Source organism: Falco peregrinus, chromosome 2 (assembly GCF_023634155.1).
Source record: "Falco peregrinus isolate bFalPer1 chromosome 2, bFalPer1.pri, whole genome shotgun sequence".
Taxonomy (NCBI): Eukaryota; Metazoa; Chordata; class Aves; order Falconiformes; family Falconidae; genus Falco; species Falco peregrinus.
In genome coordinates this window covers 33,693,338-33,712,123 of record NC_073722.1, presented here as the reverse complement: position 1 = coordinate 33,712,123, position 18,786 = coordinate 33,693,338, and the positions used below count along the sequence as shown (strand labels likewise).

The window sequence follows — 18,786 nt, the reverse complement described above, 5'->3', positions numbered from 1 at the left end:
TTCAATATGTTAATTTCATATGATGTGAAATAATTGTAGCAAGAAAAACCTTTGCAACCTTTAAACCCTGTGTCTGTTAAAGCATTTTCAGAGATTAAAAAAAACCCACTATCGAGATATTTATTAATTCATCCATGTATCCAGTCATTAGTGCAGTTGCTTAAGCATGACCAAGCAGATCAATTCCCACTTTAACTGAAGAATGTAAATTTGTTGACTTTGGTTTACATTTAGGATTTTAATAGTCATAATTTCTATAATCTACTGAGAATTCTGTTGTGCAACAGAATATACTATGCAAACCATCTTCAGGGGAAAGAAACATATTATAGAAGTATAATTACTGAATTTTAAATAGCTTCCTATTCTCTAGGCATTCATTTCTTAAAAAACATATTAAATATTTCCTCATTAATTCCTGTAGATTTACAGGAAACACAAAGGTTAACACACACACAAAAAATATTGCTCTTTGTCCATACATGATACAACATACTACTCTTTTTGTATGATGGTATATGAAAAAAACACCTCCAGTTGAATAATCTTTTATTTCTAGTAACCCCTTCTGAAAAAAAATAATAATTCAGAGGTCTTATTCAGGGCTGTTTGTTCAGGCAACTCTTGTCTAAAATTTTGCCTTCAAAAAGACGTCAGGATGAGGTACACTAATCTTTTAATTACAGCTACTTAATATGATTCCCCCTTGCCCCCACCCCCATAAATATTGAACATTAGTCATGTTAGGAAAAAAAGCTTAACTTTTTAAATATTTTTTTTTCTTTTCAGGGATCTGATATCATAAGTTATAGGCTAAACTGATAGTCTGACAGGTTGAGACAGAAACACATACTAAATCAGAATTCCTTTGAAATACACTGTTAAAGCATTTTAAACATCAGAGACAAAAAATGGCAATCATTATACATCCGAGAGTATGCCTTATCAAACAGGGAACATAACTCGTCCGGTCCATAACTGAGGAGTGTAATGGTTATTCAGTGTGTGGATTCAGCTCTTCTGCTGTTCCCACAGAATGTTTTTCCTGAAATTTTGAGGAAAAACTACATAAGGCTTTCACATTTATGTGTGCTCTTTATGTACAGCTAAGGACGCATGTGGCTGCATGGAGGCCATGGAGGATGGTGAGAGGGAAGGGGATAGTTCCTGATGGTCACTTCTCGATGCTCTTCACAGAGATCTCTGAAAAAGCTTTATTAAGAAAGCTAAAAATGCTGTTGCTAGTACAGAACATCTGTTACTGATGAGTGAATTATCTGGAGGTGATACTTTTCTACCCCGCTAAAAATCTAACTTTTTTACTGTATTCTACTAAGGTTAAATGAAGCAAGAAGAAAAATTACTTTTTTTTTCTTTCTTTTTTTTTTTTTTTTTTTTTTCAGGGAAGCATAGCTCCCTTGTTGCAAATAGAGTAACTGCATTATTGAAATTGCAATGAACATAGTAACCGTGTGTCCCCATATTGCTACTAAGAAGCCACAAGTTTTATAGGGAGCTTGCACCAGGACAGAATATTATCAGCTTGCAGCTTTGTTTCCTGTGGTTTAGCTGTGACAGCAGTCTCTCAAGCTGATCAGGTTTCTAAGTTTCATTGATTTTATTTTTGTGATGCAACTATAGCTTTATATAGGTGGCAGAAACAGGTAGTTATTCTATATAGGAGTAGGTATTTATGGGTCTAACAGAACGATGTAGTGGAGAGAACTTTTTGCTTTCTACAGCAGCAGAGGCCTTGAGCAGCAGAGAGCTGGGATGCAGCGCAGAGGGGAACAGGCATGGGATGAGAGGGGACAGGGCGCAGGCTGGCACTGCAGTCCCCACAGCTATAAACAACTCACCCATGGTCAGTGAAATGCAGGTGTGGATGGTGCACAAAACTGGGTTTAGGGGTAGCAAAGAGAACAAAGACGTGTAAAAGTCACCACCTATAATAGATTTGGATGTAATGTGGAGCTGCAAACCAATGGAGAAAAAGAAAGGTGTAAAAAAGTGTTAGCAAACATGGAGAAATGACCCCAGGTGAATCCTAGAGTGAGGAAGAAGAAAGCACCAACATGAACACCCTATTCCCCCAGGGAAGGACTCCAGTTGCCAGCAGTCCACCGCAGCCCCCATCCCTCCTCCAAATGATGCCACTGCCTTAAAGGTCCAGAGGAACAGCATAAGGGTAAGTGCTAGCACCAGCAAAAAGCGTAGAGACTAAAACCAGTATGTCTCAATCTTAATTATGTTAATATTCTTTCCTTTCTGTGACAATTAGGTCTGGACTAATAAAGATGAGGCTTTTAAGATTACATTTATTCTCACAGTACATTTTAGTTTTACTTTCATCAAAGGTGTGCATTCTCATTGCCCATAAACAATTTTGAGTGTCACAATAGGAAATGTAATTATTTTTTTTATCAGTATTTTAAGTGTAGTAAAGGTGTAGTAAATCACAGGCAAAGAATTATTTTTTGCTAGCCAGGGTAACTACAAAATATAATATCTGAACTGCAGATGTTAGCCCGGCTTAAAAGTTTAGATATAGAAATAATCAGTAGGCAGGTCAACTCTTTTAGGCTTTTGTTCTTCCCTATTGAGTGTGCCTACTTGTTAAGGATTTCAGTGATTGTAATCCACGCTGAATGCTGCTCTTTACCTTCTAGGTCTTTATTCAAAATAAAACTAATTGGGAGACATTTTGTTCCTACCAATTAAGTGTGTGGGGGAGTTTAAATACAAGTGAAAAGAAAGCAATGAGCAGTCCCAGGGAAACATGCAAATCTCAAGAGATGGGGAGAAGATGAAGAGGCAGGACTGAAGAGGTGTAGGAGAATATGAAGAGGAAGGACTGAATGGTAAAAGCAAGAGAAAGAAAAGAGAGGAAAATTGTTCAAAATAAAAGAAAATCTAACATTCAAGACAAAAAACTGTTGTATATTTTTGTGCTACCTTCATTGCACTAAAAGATAATGAAGATAAATTAAATCCCTGGAAAATAATTAATATAAATTAGGTTTAGCAAAAAAAAGCCCTCGTTTAAGTAGAGAAACCCCATAGAAGTCAAGGGGGTTCTGCCATCAATATTAGAGGGTACCTGTATAGAGCCTCCTACAGTTTTCATTCCTACTGTGGAAGGTTTTGTGGAATAAAAGAGAATGGGGAAGACTGTGTAGAAAGTTTAAAAAGATATAACACAGAGAAACCTGGTTTTCAAAGGTACCCAAACACAGGTTGTAACTTTGTAACAGAAGACTGACTTCTTGTAGTTATCATTTCACTTCGTTCAGAAATATATACTTTAAAATGTACCCAGCCATCAAGGAAGTACCCCATGAGTTCAGACAGAACTTGAGACAGCAATAGTTTTAGTCTGAACAACAGGCTTTTTTTGGCAGACTTAGGAACTAACACATAACTCTGTGTTCACTGTAGTACTAATTACATCTGCCAAGTACTCACCTCCCTGGGGAAAGAACTGAGAGTAAATCTCTTTAAAGGTTTCTTCATTGACAACGCCACTGGGGCACTCCTGAAAAAAAGTGAAAGACAAGAATTAATACCATCCAGTCTGGTTCAGTCAAATCATGTATTCATGAGACCCTACAGAACATGTGTGTGACTGAGAGTTTAACATGTCTGATTTTGAACTTTCAACCAAATATTCATGCATTAAATGTTTATCACTTAGAAGGATGTTCCCAAAGAGTTCCCAGGGGACAAAAATTTCTTCTATGCTATATGTCTCCACTTCAGTCTTAAGATCTGAGTGACAGACATGAGCAGCACCCATGCTGCTGCAGTGTGTGGAGCTCCCAGTGTCACTGCGAGCAGAGCTCCCACCGCTGCAAGCAGCATTTGCGTGGCATGGAAACCAAGCAGGAATGTACACTGCATTTGCAGTCAGGTATTACTGACAGAACATGCAATCATGTTCCACCAGAGGAGTTACATTTAATGAATTCAAAAGACCCTGCCACAGATCTTATTCAAACCTTGCAGATCCTTCTGTCTCTTTACATCTCTTTTATAAACTGAAACATGTAAGAAAGAATAAGCAATTACAAAGAAAATTAAAGGAAGTAAAGGAGAAGAAAAAAGAGCATTAGAGTGGTGACTTGACAAAAATGACTTATGTAAAGCAGAAGCAATACCGTATTGTTTACCAAGTCACACAAACATCAAAGACCAGACAGCCAACTTCTAGCCCTGAATTTGCCAGTCTTAGCAGATGACTTTGGGCAACGCACTTAATCCCTTTTTGCATTAATTCCTCTTTAACACAGACAGTGAAAAAAGCCTGGCAAGCTCTTTAAAAGGAAAGTATTTCTAGAAGAAAGTTAAGAAAGAAAAAACGGATTAAGTGTTGAGGTTCATATTGCTGTGATATTTGGACTGACGGCTCAAACTTTTATGCTTCTAGCCCTAAACTAGAGAAAGTAAATAGCTTTAAATGAAGATAAAGAACAGTGTAACATCTTTTGCCAGTGTAATAACAGCTTTTCCTGTGAGAACAAATAATATTTCTATTAGATCAAACAAGTAACACTGAGGTATTCATAGTTCTGACAGCTTCTGCTAAGAAACAAATAGTGTAATCTTGGTGATTAAGAGATGAATGCGCCACCTGAAAAATGCATGTCAGATCTGTAGATCTATGATTATTTAGATATATGTCACTTATCCTCAGCCTAAATCAGCTCTTCACCATAACTAAGCATGTGCAAACACGTAGTCAGAAACAATTCTGTGTCATCAGAGCAGCAGACATACAGCGGCCATGGAGTAAGAAGTATGAACTTATTTGTTCCTGGTCACAGAGGCTGCCACTGATGGAGGCAGAATTAAAGCACAGGTCTCTTAGAGACCAGGTATGTACTGACAGCTGGGCCACACTGCCTTCCAAGCCAAAGCCTTTGGGGAATGGAAGGAACAATGAAATGAATCTACCGTCTCTACCCCTTGTCAGGTAAGAAGCAATCCGTTAATTGAGAGGGCATCTCCCTGCCTGTCATGTATTTATGCATAAGAGCATTCTAAAACATCTCTCCCTGCTTTACCAGCTTCCTAAACGGACTGCAACCGGATGGTCTAGTGTCTCTGTGCCCCCCCTGGCAGGTTTACTGTGCTGCTTGTGCAGCCTTCTGGACTTGTATAAGTGCATGCAAAAGAGCAGTACTTTTACGTGTATTTGAAGCGCAATAAAGAATACATCAGTGAACTGTTCAGGTACTTACTGATCTAACACTAAAGTTATTCAATGTAGAAAACTTAACAAAGGCATTTCATAAGTTCCTCTTGCAAGCATACATTGGTATGTATAGTCTATTACATCATTCCCAGACCTGCTAAAGGAAGAATAACGCAGGCTTCTCCCCAAAATGGGGTGGGACCGTCAAAGGGCAATGCAGTATTTCAGAATATGAAAAAAGAAGCCATGGGTTCTTCCTGTTCTGCATGTAATTTCTTTTCAGACAAAAAGTTAGGCATGTTTTGAGTGAACTAAAAAGAAAACCTATAATTTTTGATTTGTGCAACTCAAAGTTTTCCTTTTTAAAAAAAAATTACTGTCATAAATAATGGATGAGAAAATGTGTGTTTACATCCATCTAACTTCTATGGCTTACTAACATGCAAAGCATTTTTTTACTTTTTCCTTGGATGAGAAAGACATTCAAAGTATGTTAATTTTGCAAAGACTGCTCTCCCCTTTCTTACAGGAAACACCAGCAGCTCCAACTGTGTCAGTCCTTAGTCTGAAGTTGTGAAGAGCAGGACTTCTATTTCCTGACTGCATTTAAGGATTGTGATGTTAGAGGAGAATTAAAGGCATTCTGGAAAAAATTGTCTGATTTATTCTTTGTTAGTTCAAAATAAGTTAGCAGCCTGTTTTTAGAGAAATACATGACCTACATACCTCATTTAAGTACTTTTTTTCTGTCACACAATGAACTCCAGTTTCACCATACTGTTTGAAAGAAACATTGCTTGAAAAAGCAACCCACTTTCATAAGATTACATATTAGTAGAGGCAGAAATGACCTCTTGTGTTTCCAGGTTGACCCTCTGTATTTTCCTCTGCTCTTTACCACAGCATTACTAGTAACACCTTAACTCTTCCATCCTTGGAGGTTTGTAGTAAATGGTATCTTAAGGACATTCATTAAAAATCCATTATGCCAACCAATTACTCTTATCAGAAATATCAGTTCAAACTTTTCTTTCTTTAGCTTGCATCTTTCCTCTGAGACTCTACAACACAGTGAACATTTTTGTTCTTAAATAATTTTAGTCTAACTATACACGTAGCCAATATAATTTACCTCCAGGACTGCTTTTTCTTGACTCACAGATCTGACTTTTTGTTTATCAGGAGATTTCTCTAGTTCATGAAAGAGATTTAATATTGTAATTGTTAAGCAAGCCCTGTGGCTTTATGTCAAGTTATTGCTAACTTCCTCCATTGTACCAACTATAATTTGAAAAATCTTTCTAACCTTTCATTAAACTCTTATAAAATAGAGGAAAATAATAAAATAGTTTGAAAGAAGAATGTGAGGCTTATTTAAATCGTTTCTATACTCTTCTTTCCTCCAGGTGTATATAATTTATTTTGTTACAGAAAATTTCTGTTTGACAGTCTTTTAAAATTGCATTAATGATGTACTGTGTTTTCCTTCCGGAGAATAAAGAGAAATAATTCATCTTGAACTGTTTTTCCTGAGTCCAGTACTCTCTCCTTTAAAAAGAAAATATAAACCAGCAGAAAGAAGAGACAGAGAAAAATAAATACGATTCTGCCTTTTGATGATCTCTCTGGCTTGCAATTTTACCGCTGGGAAATTACACCTCCAGCACATGGTCTTATGAACCACTCCAAAAACTGTAAATTATTTACAAGCTTCATGCTCTCTAAGCTGTCTTTTTCTTCAGTATTTCTAAGAATACTGCAATAGGTGGATTCTTTGTTACTATCTAACCAACACTCTTTTTAGATGAGGCAACCCCCCAAAAAAAACACAAAAAAAGGAGAAATATCAAAATGTTGAAAAGAAGATGAAGGAGAAACAAAGCTCAGAGTTTTGTCTGCTTAACAAACAATTTTGTATGATGGAAAAAGCTGTGATAGGAGCTTTGGCAATTTTAAATATATACATATTATTTTACATATTTAATGTAAAATATATTTACATTATTACATATTACTTAGATGCAAATTCCCCCATATGTATAAATACAGGCTTTTGCATGACAGGTTCTCCATCCCATGCTTTATCTGCTGTCAGTTTTCATTCTGCTTCATTTTAGATATGTGTTCATCCACTGACTTCATTATCATTACTGATAATGTTTTCTCTTCATGCATATACTTCTATTCTGACTGAAAATTTAAATTTTATAAATACAATTAGTGTTTTGGGGCTAAACATCTAGTTTTAACCAGAAAAAAATACATGTACTTGGTGTTTAATCAGTGCATGTTGCGTATTTAACCTATATTGGCCTCCTATGATAAGACATCAGTGGCTATGTAGTAAAATTACTCAGCAAAATTATCAGCAAACCATTAGTCAATGTTCTATCAGATATAAGCATCTTTTTAGTGTGGCTACAGAAAAGTATTATATCAGCAACGTTTATACTTGAAACGTGCAGCATTTTTTCTAGGCTTATAGAAAATTTAACTGCAAGGGAACTCAAATGATCTGGAAATTCATTTGCTAAAGTATTTATGCACTATATAAATTATCTGGAACAAGCCCAGCAATAGTCAGTTCACAAATTACTTCTAGCTTGATCCCCCTCTAAAATAAAGTAAGTGTCAAAAGTAGCACACGTAAGAAACTAAGGTACCAACTGTCCCTCTGAGAATGGAAAAGGTAAGGACTTTGGTGAAACATGTCTAACACGATCCCGCTGCTTTGGAAGGAGAAACACCGGATAAATCTCACACTGAAAGGGCCTCTTTGGAACCAACACAGAAGCTGACACACCGCCATCAGCATGATATCCACCCTGAAGGCTCTCGCCAGAACAGCGCTGCTCTGGCATTGTGGTGCAGTAGCTAAGCCAAGCAGGTATTTGTCGTACAGATACGACACTAGATCCAAAACCAACCAGCCAGACTTATAAATCTTACCAACTGCCGCTTTCAAAACCTAACTCTCGATCCCTGACCCTCAATAGTCTCTGTATGTTTTGCCAATTCAGCTAACAGTGTTTCACTTCCCAGTGTCGCTGCTCAGGTAATGGCTCTGTAGCCCTAGGCTGACTGCAGCTAGGAGGGTAAGCAGTTACCAAAGCAGAATGGAAAGGGTGGGACGATCAGAAACAAACAGAAAAAACTCTCTCAAACAAGCAGTGCCATGTTAAAAAAAGGTTTGAGTTTGTTGAAGTGACAAATACGATTCTAAGTGCTGTTACAACTAAGCTGCTGGGTCATTAAAAATGCATCTCTCATGTTTAGATGGGATAATTGGCTGAGCAGGGGTGGCAATGTTATACTGCATGAAGTTAAAATTGCAAAATAAAAACAAAACCTGGAAGTAACATAAAAGCCAAAGAGCAGTAATTGCATGGCAATGGTCAAGGTTTCTGAGGCATTTAATTTTCTTTCCCACAGCTGCAAATCTGAAAGTTTGTTTCAAATGCCTCCTTTGAGTGCCTGCTGTTTAACTTAAGATCCCCGTTTGCCTCCGACACAGGGGCAGCCCAAGCTTTTTTTCCCAATTTGCCAATCCATTGGGCTCCTCTGGAGCTGTTCAGTTCTGCCAAAGGACAGATCTTGTTCCCAATCATTTCTGCGCTCATTTCCCTCCGCTACACCAGGACAGCTCTCCCCAGAGCCTCTCCCCAGTTCCTCTGGCTGCTGCCTTACTCCTGCCTGTCTCTTTTCTCTTTACCCTTGCACAGGGTGCCAAGCCCCACTTCACATAGTCTCTGTTTCTTAGTTCTTGGAAGAACAGGTCTATCAACCCCTCTCTGAATCCCCACATCCCAAAATCTTTTCCAGATCCTAATCTTTTCTTCCTTTTCAGAAGCTCCTTCACAGATAATGTTTAGTCTGTGTCTATCACTAAATATTACCCTGTTCGTCAGACATAGCAGTCCAAGATCAAACCAAGAAAGCATCCGATAGATGCAAATTCCCAGTCAGACAGATCCAAAATGGCAGCTCACTTTTAAGAACTGGCACATTCTCTGAAAAGCATGAAAGGATAGCTTTCCTAATACTCTTCTGCATTCTCACTTTGTGTCGAATCTTGCCTTGCACTGTTTCTGTAGCATAAGGCAGAGAAAGGAAGCAGAGAGAGAACCCTTTCTTGGTAGTGGGTATGCCCTGATGTGAACTTGCACATGCAAAATGTTAGTTAGGAGAACTTTATACACTGATTAGTGTATAATAAACTTCTCATACCATGAAAAAGAAGGTGTTGGTGCTGCCTGTATTCATATGACTGCTCCATGCATCTGTCTGTGAACTGTGCGGCTAGCCATGTAGAGAGATAACTATGTGATGTATACATGTGCTCTAAGTGTGTGTGCCTACTGAGAATACATCTTTAGCCTCTCTGCTGGATGGAGGACTTCCAACAGACTTTTCTCTCTCATGCTGTTGAATCTGGCCTGGCGTTTTGCCCTAAGAAATATAATCATTTCATTTATTATGAAATCCTATTTAATTTATTTTAATACATTAATGTAAATTAATACATTAATTTATTGTTGTTTATATTTATTATTATTGTATTGATTTTACTTGAGAATACTTTTAGCATTAAAGATGTATTTATCAAATAGAATGGGGCTAAGCTCAACTTTTGACCTGCCTTAGAGCTGCACACTGAGAATAAATTTGTAATTTGTTGTAAGTTAAGCAAACAAATACATCGGTAATTTTGTAACTAATTTCTCTGTAATAAATATAAATATACTTGTCTTTGATACATTCATCAGGAATAGATTTCGTTGCCTATTTATTCTGAAGTGAGTGCTGGTGTGATTAACTTTATGTCCAGAAAGTACTCTTAGAATACAGGGTTCACTTTTGATACTGTTTTTTTTTCAGTAAAACAGCAGAACACGTATCAGAACTGATCTCCATGAAATGGGGCTGGGTGGCATTGCTAAAGTTCAGATCACATTATTGGGCAATGTAGAGGAAACACCAAGAGCAGGGACAAAAACGTGCAGTAGCTAATACAAGTGAAATTATTTTAGTGGGACTTCAAAGTAGATGATACAAACAAAATGAGGTTTCTAGGGGAAAGAAGGTTTTGATGTCGTTAAAGGAAAAGCAAGTTCAGTCTGAAAAACATCTCAAAAGACATGCTTAAAAGAGATAGCATTCACTAGCCTGTGAAGTAGCCTCAAAAACTAATCCAGAGAAACCTTCTCTTTTGAAATATTTGAAACGTGGCTGAACAAAGCACTAGAAATCAAGACTGGGAAAACTAACTTGGGAATAGTGAGATAGTTCAAAAAATCTTTTTCCTCATTAGTACAGATTAAAAAAATCAAATACAAACATATTAATGCTCCTTTTCTTTTTTCTTTTCCTTTGCCCTAAATACTTCTAGAAGAAGAAATAACAGAAGATGTGGGGAGAGGACAGCAGCTCTTTTCCTGCCATAGTTAGGTTCCCCCAAGAGGGAAATGAATTCAGAGACTGAACAATAAGCGAAGCATTGTCCATTAGGTGTTGGTAAAATTTCAAGGGATTGTTTCTCCTTTTAATTAAAATTTTTTGAAAAAATCATGTCTTTGTAATCTGTTACAGAAAGTCATTTCTCTGAGCAGCTTCTTTGAACTGGCAGCTTATGGATCGCTGTATTGTCAGTATTTGGGTTTCTGCTTTTTAACACCTCTTCTTGAAGCGAGATGAAAGACAGAAACATTTAACTTCCTTTGTATAGATTTATCATTCAACACCTCAACACATCAAATGGGAGCTTTGAGGAAGTTTATAGGAAATCAGTGCATGTATGAGATAATCGCAAAGACTACAGAAGAGATACCTACTTTGGCTCTTTTCATCAGGCAATGGTATTATTGCCCCACTGCTGTGTTCCTCTTGAGCTTTGCTGTTGGCCTACTATAAAAACCAGTTTATCAAAGGACTGGGAGGATGATTGGCAGGACAGTGTCTCACACTACTCACAAAGAATGACAAATTGGGTTTATTCTATCTTTACACCTACCATTTTGGGGTCTGGTCAGGCCTATGATATAATGGAACAAGTCCAGACCTTACCTGCCTTTCTTCTGAAAAGCTGTTGAAGGAACTGTTGTTAATTACTGAGAAATGAGCAGACATGGGAAGATGAGCAGAGGCTGGCTGCAGTGGAAGAGATGGGTAAAAGCTTTGAACATATGTGCGTTGGATGCCTGGTCATCAGTAATGATAACCAAACAGGCTCAAAGGAAAATTGCTTGTTGTGTATGTGATCTGTGCAGATGAAACCATAGATGTGAGGCTTCATAACATCATAACATCACAGATTAAAGACATAAACCACACTTGGTATATATAAGAAAGTGTCATTTCTTTCCTTCTGCTAGACACAGGAGGCCCCTCCAGTGTTATAACCTTTTGTATTGGTTTAGCAGCCAGGTTATCAGCTACTCTAGCCAAAAAGAAAAAGACTGGCCACCTTTTTCATGCCACTTACCCATTAACAGAATATCAGTTAATTTTCTGAGAGAAGATAACTCCTCAAAAAACTCCCAAACAAGAATTTTGTACTTACATCAATTTTCCTATTCCCTTAAGTAATTGAAATCTTTTGCTAACTTTCCTAAAATTTTGAAGTTATATTCTATATTTTAATTAATGAATTATTAGTACTGTACTGATAAACAAAGAACTTTAAAGCTAATGTGGATCTGGGTATACCAGAGAAATCAGAAATGGAGTAATTCAGGGATATTTTTTCCCTCTTTGAGCATAATTCATGCTTCATAATTACGCTATGTCTATTTAATGTAGAACACATACGAAGTATAGGACAAAGTGTACTTAAAACACAGTTATAGTTGAAAGAATTTAATAATGATTTTTGTTCTAAAAAAGATTCCTCATGTAAAATGAAGATTAATTAGTTCATTAATGAAGACTTTCCTAGTTTGTAGGAGAGCTGAGAGTCCCAGTACATTAATATGTGTAAGACACATGAAGATACTCTGAGACTAGGAATTTTAAAAGCTCAAAATAAAAGGTGGTGTGGGTTGGTTTTCTTTTTTTTTTAATTTTTATTTATTACATTGCTTGAAATTTCTCTTACGAAAAATTTAATTTTAAGCCCAGTATTAATATGCTTTTCATCTGTGGGATATTGTCCCTACTATGTACAACAGTGTAAGAGTTATATATATGAATGGATATGTTTATAATGACCTATTTCCAGCTTGATGGATTTTCACTCATTTTCTCTAATGAATAACCTGTGTTGAATTCAATTACATTGAAAAAAGCTGGTGTTTTTAATTTCAGTTATCACTTCTACTTTTCATGTTATCAGGAAAGGGGCAGCTGTTAATTTAACCTCCTGTCTATTGGAATGAATTAGTTCTTGGGTTTTTCTTTTTAAATTTGGTTTCTCATCGTAGTTTTCTCAGGAGTGGGCTATAAGAAAAAGCTTTTACAGCACCTTGGTCTACTTTTTAAAAAATAACTTCTGTGCAATAATATACAAAGATGCTGTAAACAAAGAGTGATGAATGATGAAGTATGTTGACCAAAGGTATATCTCAGATCAGACTTATATGATGACTCAAGAAGGTCAACATTTTTTCCTAAAACAGCTTGCTTTTTTAAAAGATTATTGCAAAATTAGGCCTTATAGATCAGAACATAAAACAACATACTGTAGTCTTGTATACTTGAATATACTTGTGAGCCTTAGACAGCTAGTAATGGAGGTAAAGAAATATTTTCTCTATTCTTTGTAGAAGCTGTATGGGATGAAAGACATACAGATAATATAAAAGTAAGGCATTTTTTCTGAAATCGTTAAGGGTGGTTATCTTAGATAGTCTTTTGTCTCTGCTCTAAAGCCTTCCTATGAATTTGCCTATTTATAGTTACAGATGTAAAAAATAAACAGTTTTTGAAGAAGGACCTAGAATGCGAAGGCATCCCCAATTGGAGTGTACTAATTACAGGGTCTAAAGAGACACCCTTACTGTTGGTATTTCCTCCCTGATCTAAAGCACAGTAGAATTACTTCAGCTAAAAGCTCACAGGGGCAACACCTCGGGTTGTTGCATTACAATTTCTGTCACATAGGTGTAGACCCATTTCATAGCTTAGTGGCAACTGTCTACAGTTTTAGGAACATCATGGAACACGGTGGATTTGGTAGCATCAGTCTCCATTGACATCCCTTGTTGAAATACATGTGAAAACTCCTTTCAAGCCTTGTCTCATCAGGTAAAACACAAACTTTACTGCTTCTGTTTAGCCACCTGTAATGGAGTTATGATAATGCTTCCCAATAGCACAGCAAAGTTGTACAAGATTTTGAGCTCCCACTGGAAGACACTCTAATGAACAAAAGCCTCTTCCCACCCCCTGCTTGCTATGACAGTTCAGAGGAAAACAAGCAGAAATAAAGACACTTGCTCAAATCCAGCATGTGTGGCTTCACACAGTAAATAACAATCAACACTTCAGCTGCCTCCACGATACATCAGGCAAGGTGCCAGCAACGCTTTTAATCAGCAAGCTCTGTTCTTTGTTTAGCAGTCCCCGCTAACTAGTGTAATTTTTAGTTTCCTATTATTAGCGCTGGCAGTAAAAAACCCCAGTAAACATGACTAAAGATTTGAATTTAAAAGCTCACCCCAAAGCCTGGCACACCGAACTTTATGGGTGAGTCCCTGGCATCTGAAAGGTGCTTACTGTTTCTGCCCTTACTTGTCACTACAGGAGAGCATTTTACAATCCTGACTTCACTAATAGGTAGGCGCTATAATTAAATTAAATGTAGCAGAACCCATGCTTCACAAGCTGAGTGGTGCAGCTTGCTGTAAACACTTTGGCAGAGACAAAGTACTCAGTCTCTTGGGAGAAACCGTATTTAGATGAGCACTGCTTCTGTGACTTCCCTTTCACAAGTTCCCATGTGAGTGCTTTTAATCAAGTCCCTTCGAAATGACTGAAATCCTAGGTGAGAGGAGGAAGAATAGCTCCTTGCTGGCAAGTGCTCGTCACTCAGGTGCACTCCCTTAGACCAACACAAGTGATTCACTTGAGCAGAACGAAGGACACCACCAGTCTGTAACAGCAATATCCCAGTATAGGTCAATGCCCTACTTTGAAACTATGGAGGCCTTTATTTTGGTTTTCTCACACAAGGGAGTTAGAAATTCAAAGCTCATTTGGTGCTTTTGTTTTCCCTAGAAGCTCCTTGTACCCTTAAAGAGTGGAAGATTTGCTGAGGAGGAAACTGTACTAACAACCATCTGCTAAAGATCAGCAGACTTGCACCAGCATGATCACTAATATTTTATAGCCATATATGAAAATAAGAAAGCCTGAATTTAGCATAAGGTATTTATGAAGCAACCTCAGTGTGTCACGGGGGAAAAAAAAGAACTATATTCTGTCTGAAATGCTGATGGGTTATTTTGTGTTTGTCAGTCAACTGGACGTTGATACTAAGTACCGACACCACATCAAATTTTCATTTTAATTAGGAAGTAAGAACACTGTGAGTTTTGCATTCCTGGGACACATGTCTGCATGAAAGACACTCAGCCTCAAAGCGTGTCCTGAATTACGTTATTTCAGTATTTTTCAGAGTGGTGGTTCTTTGTTTCTTTCAAAGACCTGCAGCGGTAAAGGTAGACTGATCAATATTTGGTTAGTGCTAACTACAATGAAAAGCACTGAGGACTTTCAGCTCCTACAGAATCCTGTCAGCTTACAGAAATGGCAAAGAGCATAAAAAGTCAATGAGAAGCAGGTTAGAAACTGGAAATCAAACTCTGTACTCGTTTTTTATATTTTATAGAGTAATGCATTTATCCTTTAATGAAAGTTTTTGCTTTCTCCACTACTGACAACACTTTCACTCAGGAGAGGGGCCCCAGCACTACAAACATAAGAACAAAAGTGCTTACTGGCATAAATATTTAAAAACTGAGCCTGATGTTAGCATAAATAGGACCTGATTCACCAAGTACAGCTGTGAAAATCAGAAGCAACTGAGTCAATGATGTGTATGATGCTGCTGTAAGTGAGACAGAGATGCAGTCCGTGGGAAGGAATGCTTCTTCCCTGGTCACACAGTGAGGGCAACGTGCCTCATCCTGGAGGCTCCCTGGCATTCAGTGTCTGTCCCAGGGTCCCCTCCCTGTGTACCAAAACCTCACTGTCACATCTGCGCTCGTCTGCCCTGCCAGCACACCACACTGACATCTCCTTTATTCCGCTGCCCAAAGGGCTCCCCAGAGCATGGAGGAGACACTTGCCCACTAGTGCTTTACTGTTTACGGTGATCGTGGAAGGGCCAGAGTGGGCTTCATGGTAATACTGTGGGCCATAATTATAAAAGCCTTTGAAAAGGAGGAGTGCACAGTTCCATAAGACAGGGGAGGATGTGCCTGTGCTGCTTAAAAATGAGATATTGTTTCTATAATTCAGTAAAAGACATGAGAAAACCATCAGAACGGAATGTGAAGTTTAGTCAGGAATATGAAGTGATAACTTTTTTTTTAGCACAGCAAAAAATCTAAACAAACCACATAAATCTCCTTTAGACTGTTCTGAAGCTTTTCTTGCTTCATACGTGGATACTCAATGCATTGTGTTTGGCAGCATACCTAAAATTTGTAGTGTAAGTCAGATCATTAGAACTGAATACTGAGATAAACCTACACACATAGTGACTGATATTTGCTGGCATATTTCTGTGAAAACATGAACTGCATAGAGAAACAATAAAGAAGCTGAACACATTTCCCTAGTTAAAACAAATAACAAGAAGGGGAAAAGATACCTAGAGAATCAGATATATTGAAAAAGAGTTATCTATCATACAGGATAGGCCTAAGGAAGATTTCATTTCTCATGGCTGTTTCAGTCCTTATGGAGATTCACTGAGGCTGAAATTGCTGGGCATAAAGACTTCTTGCAAAACCTGTTAAATTTATGGCACACAAAATTTGTCTTTGTTTTGTAAGTGCAGTGTCTGAGAACAGAATAAGAAAATAAGGCTGTTATAACCTGGACTTCTTTACAGGGGATGGTACTACATCTCTTACTCCGTGAAGCAGATGCTGTATGACTTGATTTATTTATTTTCATCACTACTGTAAGTGCAGTGGATTTTTTGGAAATCAGATTCAGTGTGGTTATTTGATCAAGTCTAAGGGATGATATGAGACTCAAATCTGGAGAATTATACTACTTAGAGATAAGAAACAAAAAATAATTGATCCCTTTTGTCCATGTGCATAAGCTTCTAGCCTGTTCACGGACTGTTCAGCGTTGAGACAGTTACATTAATAAAAAAGGGATGGACTTCAATCTTACGATCCTAATTAGGTCTTCATTGGGAAATGAAGCAGAAAACTTTATAGAGTGCCCTGAGATTTCCCTAAAGATGATGCTCCCAGGAGCTCTAAATGCAGAAGGCAATGGCCAAATGGAGAAAGGCACCTTGTTTGCAGAGCAAAACCTGAAACCTCCAGTTTCAGGTCCTCCGTTGAACAACCGAGAGCTCTGAAGAGGCCTGGCATGCGCCCAATTGAATGGCAGGAATACCTTGATTGGGATGCATGCTCTTTCATGGCTTACTAATGTAGGAGGAAAGAAATAAATATTCTAAAGAAAACAGAAAAAGGATCAGATTTTCCCAACACAGGGCAACAGGGACAGGCACTTGCTTAGCTACAGGTAAAAAAACAATACTTAAAATAAATTTTGGTATTGCCTTACAGGAATGTCTTCCTCTGCGACTATACTGGAAGATTTTAGAGCTAACTACCACTAAATGACACTTGCCTGACAGACTGAAGGAATGTGCAGTTCTTTTCATCAAAGACAGTTCATGTGATGGGAGACAAATCAGCTGAACAAAACTGCAGTTGCCCCATTTCTATCAAGAGCTCTGGAGTCCTTGAGAAGCCATTCTTATAGTGAAAAACACATGAAGAGGGTCAAAAAATCTTCATGTTTGTACATGTTCCATTAAAATCAATGAAGTTTTGCAACTGACTTTAACAAAGGCGGGGGTTTTAGCCTAGAAGAGTAACGATATGAATTCAGGAGCTAAATGTTACAAGTATCCAGAATTGGTAAGCCTTCCTTACTCTCTGGTTTCAAGTTCAATCTAATTTTGCATCTGCTTTCATATTGAAGTTCTCTGTTGTTTTACATTGTGTGCCACTCTCATCTTGCTCTGGAGAAAGGTAACAAACATTGCCTGCTTTAAAACCTTGTTAATAGTAACAAATCGCCTGTTGTACTGTGCTTTTTACTGGGGACACATTATTTAGGACATGGAGAAACACTAACAAAAAGCTTATGCCCTAAAAACTTAGGAAAGAAGTGAAAAGAGGATGTGAGATAAACTGGGTTGTTCAGCAAGACAATATGGCAATTAGTTATTGAACCTGGATTTCCTGCCTATTGATCCAAATTTGGTAGCCTGTGCACCCAGATCCAGTGCTGGCATTCCAAATCACAAGCACAGTCATGTGTCCGTGGCCCTGATACCTATAATCGCTGGTAGATACCGTTCCAGAGATAAATACTGCTATCTATCCAGCTACTGGGGATGTACTTGTAAAAATTATTCTTGACGCTTCTTTTTGCGAAGCCTCAGTGAAGCTGTCAGAGATGCATAAATAAAGCAAGTAAATAATTACTAGAAATACCATGCAGAGTGCTTCCTAGATCAGTGCTTTTTCAGGCATGAGGTTACTGTTATTTCCACTTGACAGATACGGAGCATGGTCATGGAGGGGTAAGCAGCCTTACCCCCATATACTGCCCACAGAACACACATTTCCCTCTTAACGCCAAGGAATTCAGTCTTCATTTTTCTTTCCTGTAAGGATGAACTTTGCTATCTCCAGCTCCTGGGAAAATTCAGTTTCCCACAGCCACCAGCCCCCCTACTGCTGCTCCCCACTTTGTTCCCAGGGTGTGTTGAGGAGGCTTTGATCAAGGGCTGAGAAGAAATCTCTCAGATACCCAGGGACACTCTAAAAAGTTTTGGCTGTCAAACCAGAGACATTAAATTAAGCAGTTGTCAATGTCCAGCCCATGCAGGCGGCAAAGCAGTGGTATAATGCTATCTTGCAACCCAGAAGGCTTTTTAGTGTGGTAGTTAAGGCTCTTAAAGGTGTGTGGCAGTAAATAAGCCAGCCAGAGAGCCAAAAGGCTACAGTCTTTAGACTCCTAGTCTCATGCTGTGTTTATTGAATCATGCTGTCTTCTGAGTTACTGGCTCCCATTTCTTCTCTTATACTCACCGTATCTAAGGTCTTTTAAGTGTATGTCACAATGGAATTGATTGGGTTGAATAAGTTCCCTCACTTGAAAGTTAAGAAGAATGATTCATATAATTAGAGTGAGAAGCAACTGCACAAATGTCCAGAAGACCTAAAAAATATGGGCTTTGTTAGATTTTAGACTTTCACTCCAAGGTAAATGCAAGTTGGCCCAAGACTTGTAATAAACTTCCATGACACTGGAAGACTTGACCTTGATGCCATGTCACTTGTGATTGCTGTTTTATTTGAAAGACTTACCAGTGTTTCTTTCTAGCA

The 18,786-nt window shown here is 38.0% G+C and overlaps 1 protein-coding gene across 7 annotated transcripts in view; it reads right to left on the bottom strand.

Moving 5' to 3' along the window:
- KCNIP4 (potassium voltage-gated channel interacting protein 4) overlaps positions 1–18,786 on the bottom strand; it is a 430,009-nt gene that overhangs the window by 13,782 nt on the left and 397,441 nt on the right. For all 7 annotated transcript variants that reach the window (XM_005239530.4, XM_027789695.2, XM_005239529.4 and 4 more), the window contains one exon: positions 3,466–3,535. In XM_005239530.4, the coding sequence (XP_005239587.2) occupies positions 3,466–3,535 (70 nt within the window). The remainder of the gene's footprint in view (positions 1–3,465; positions 3,536–18,786) is intronic.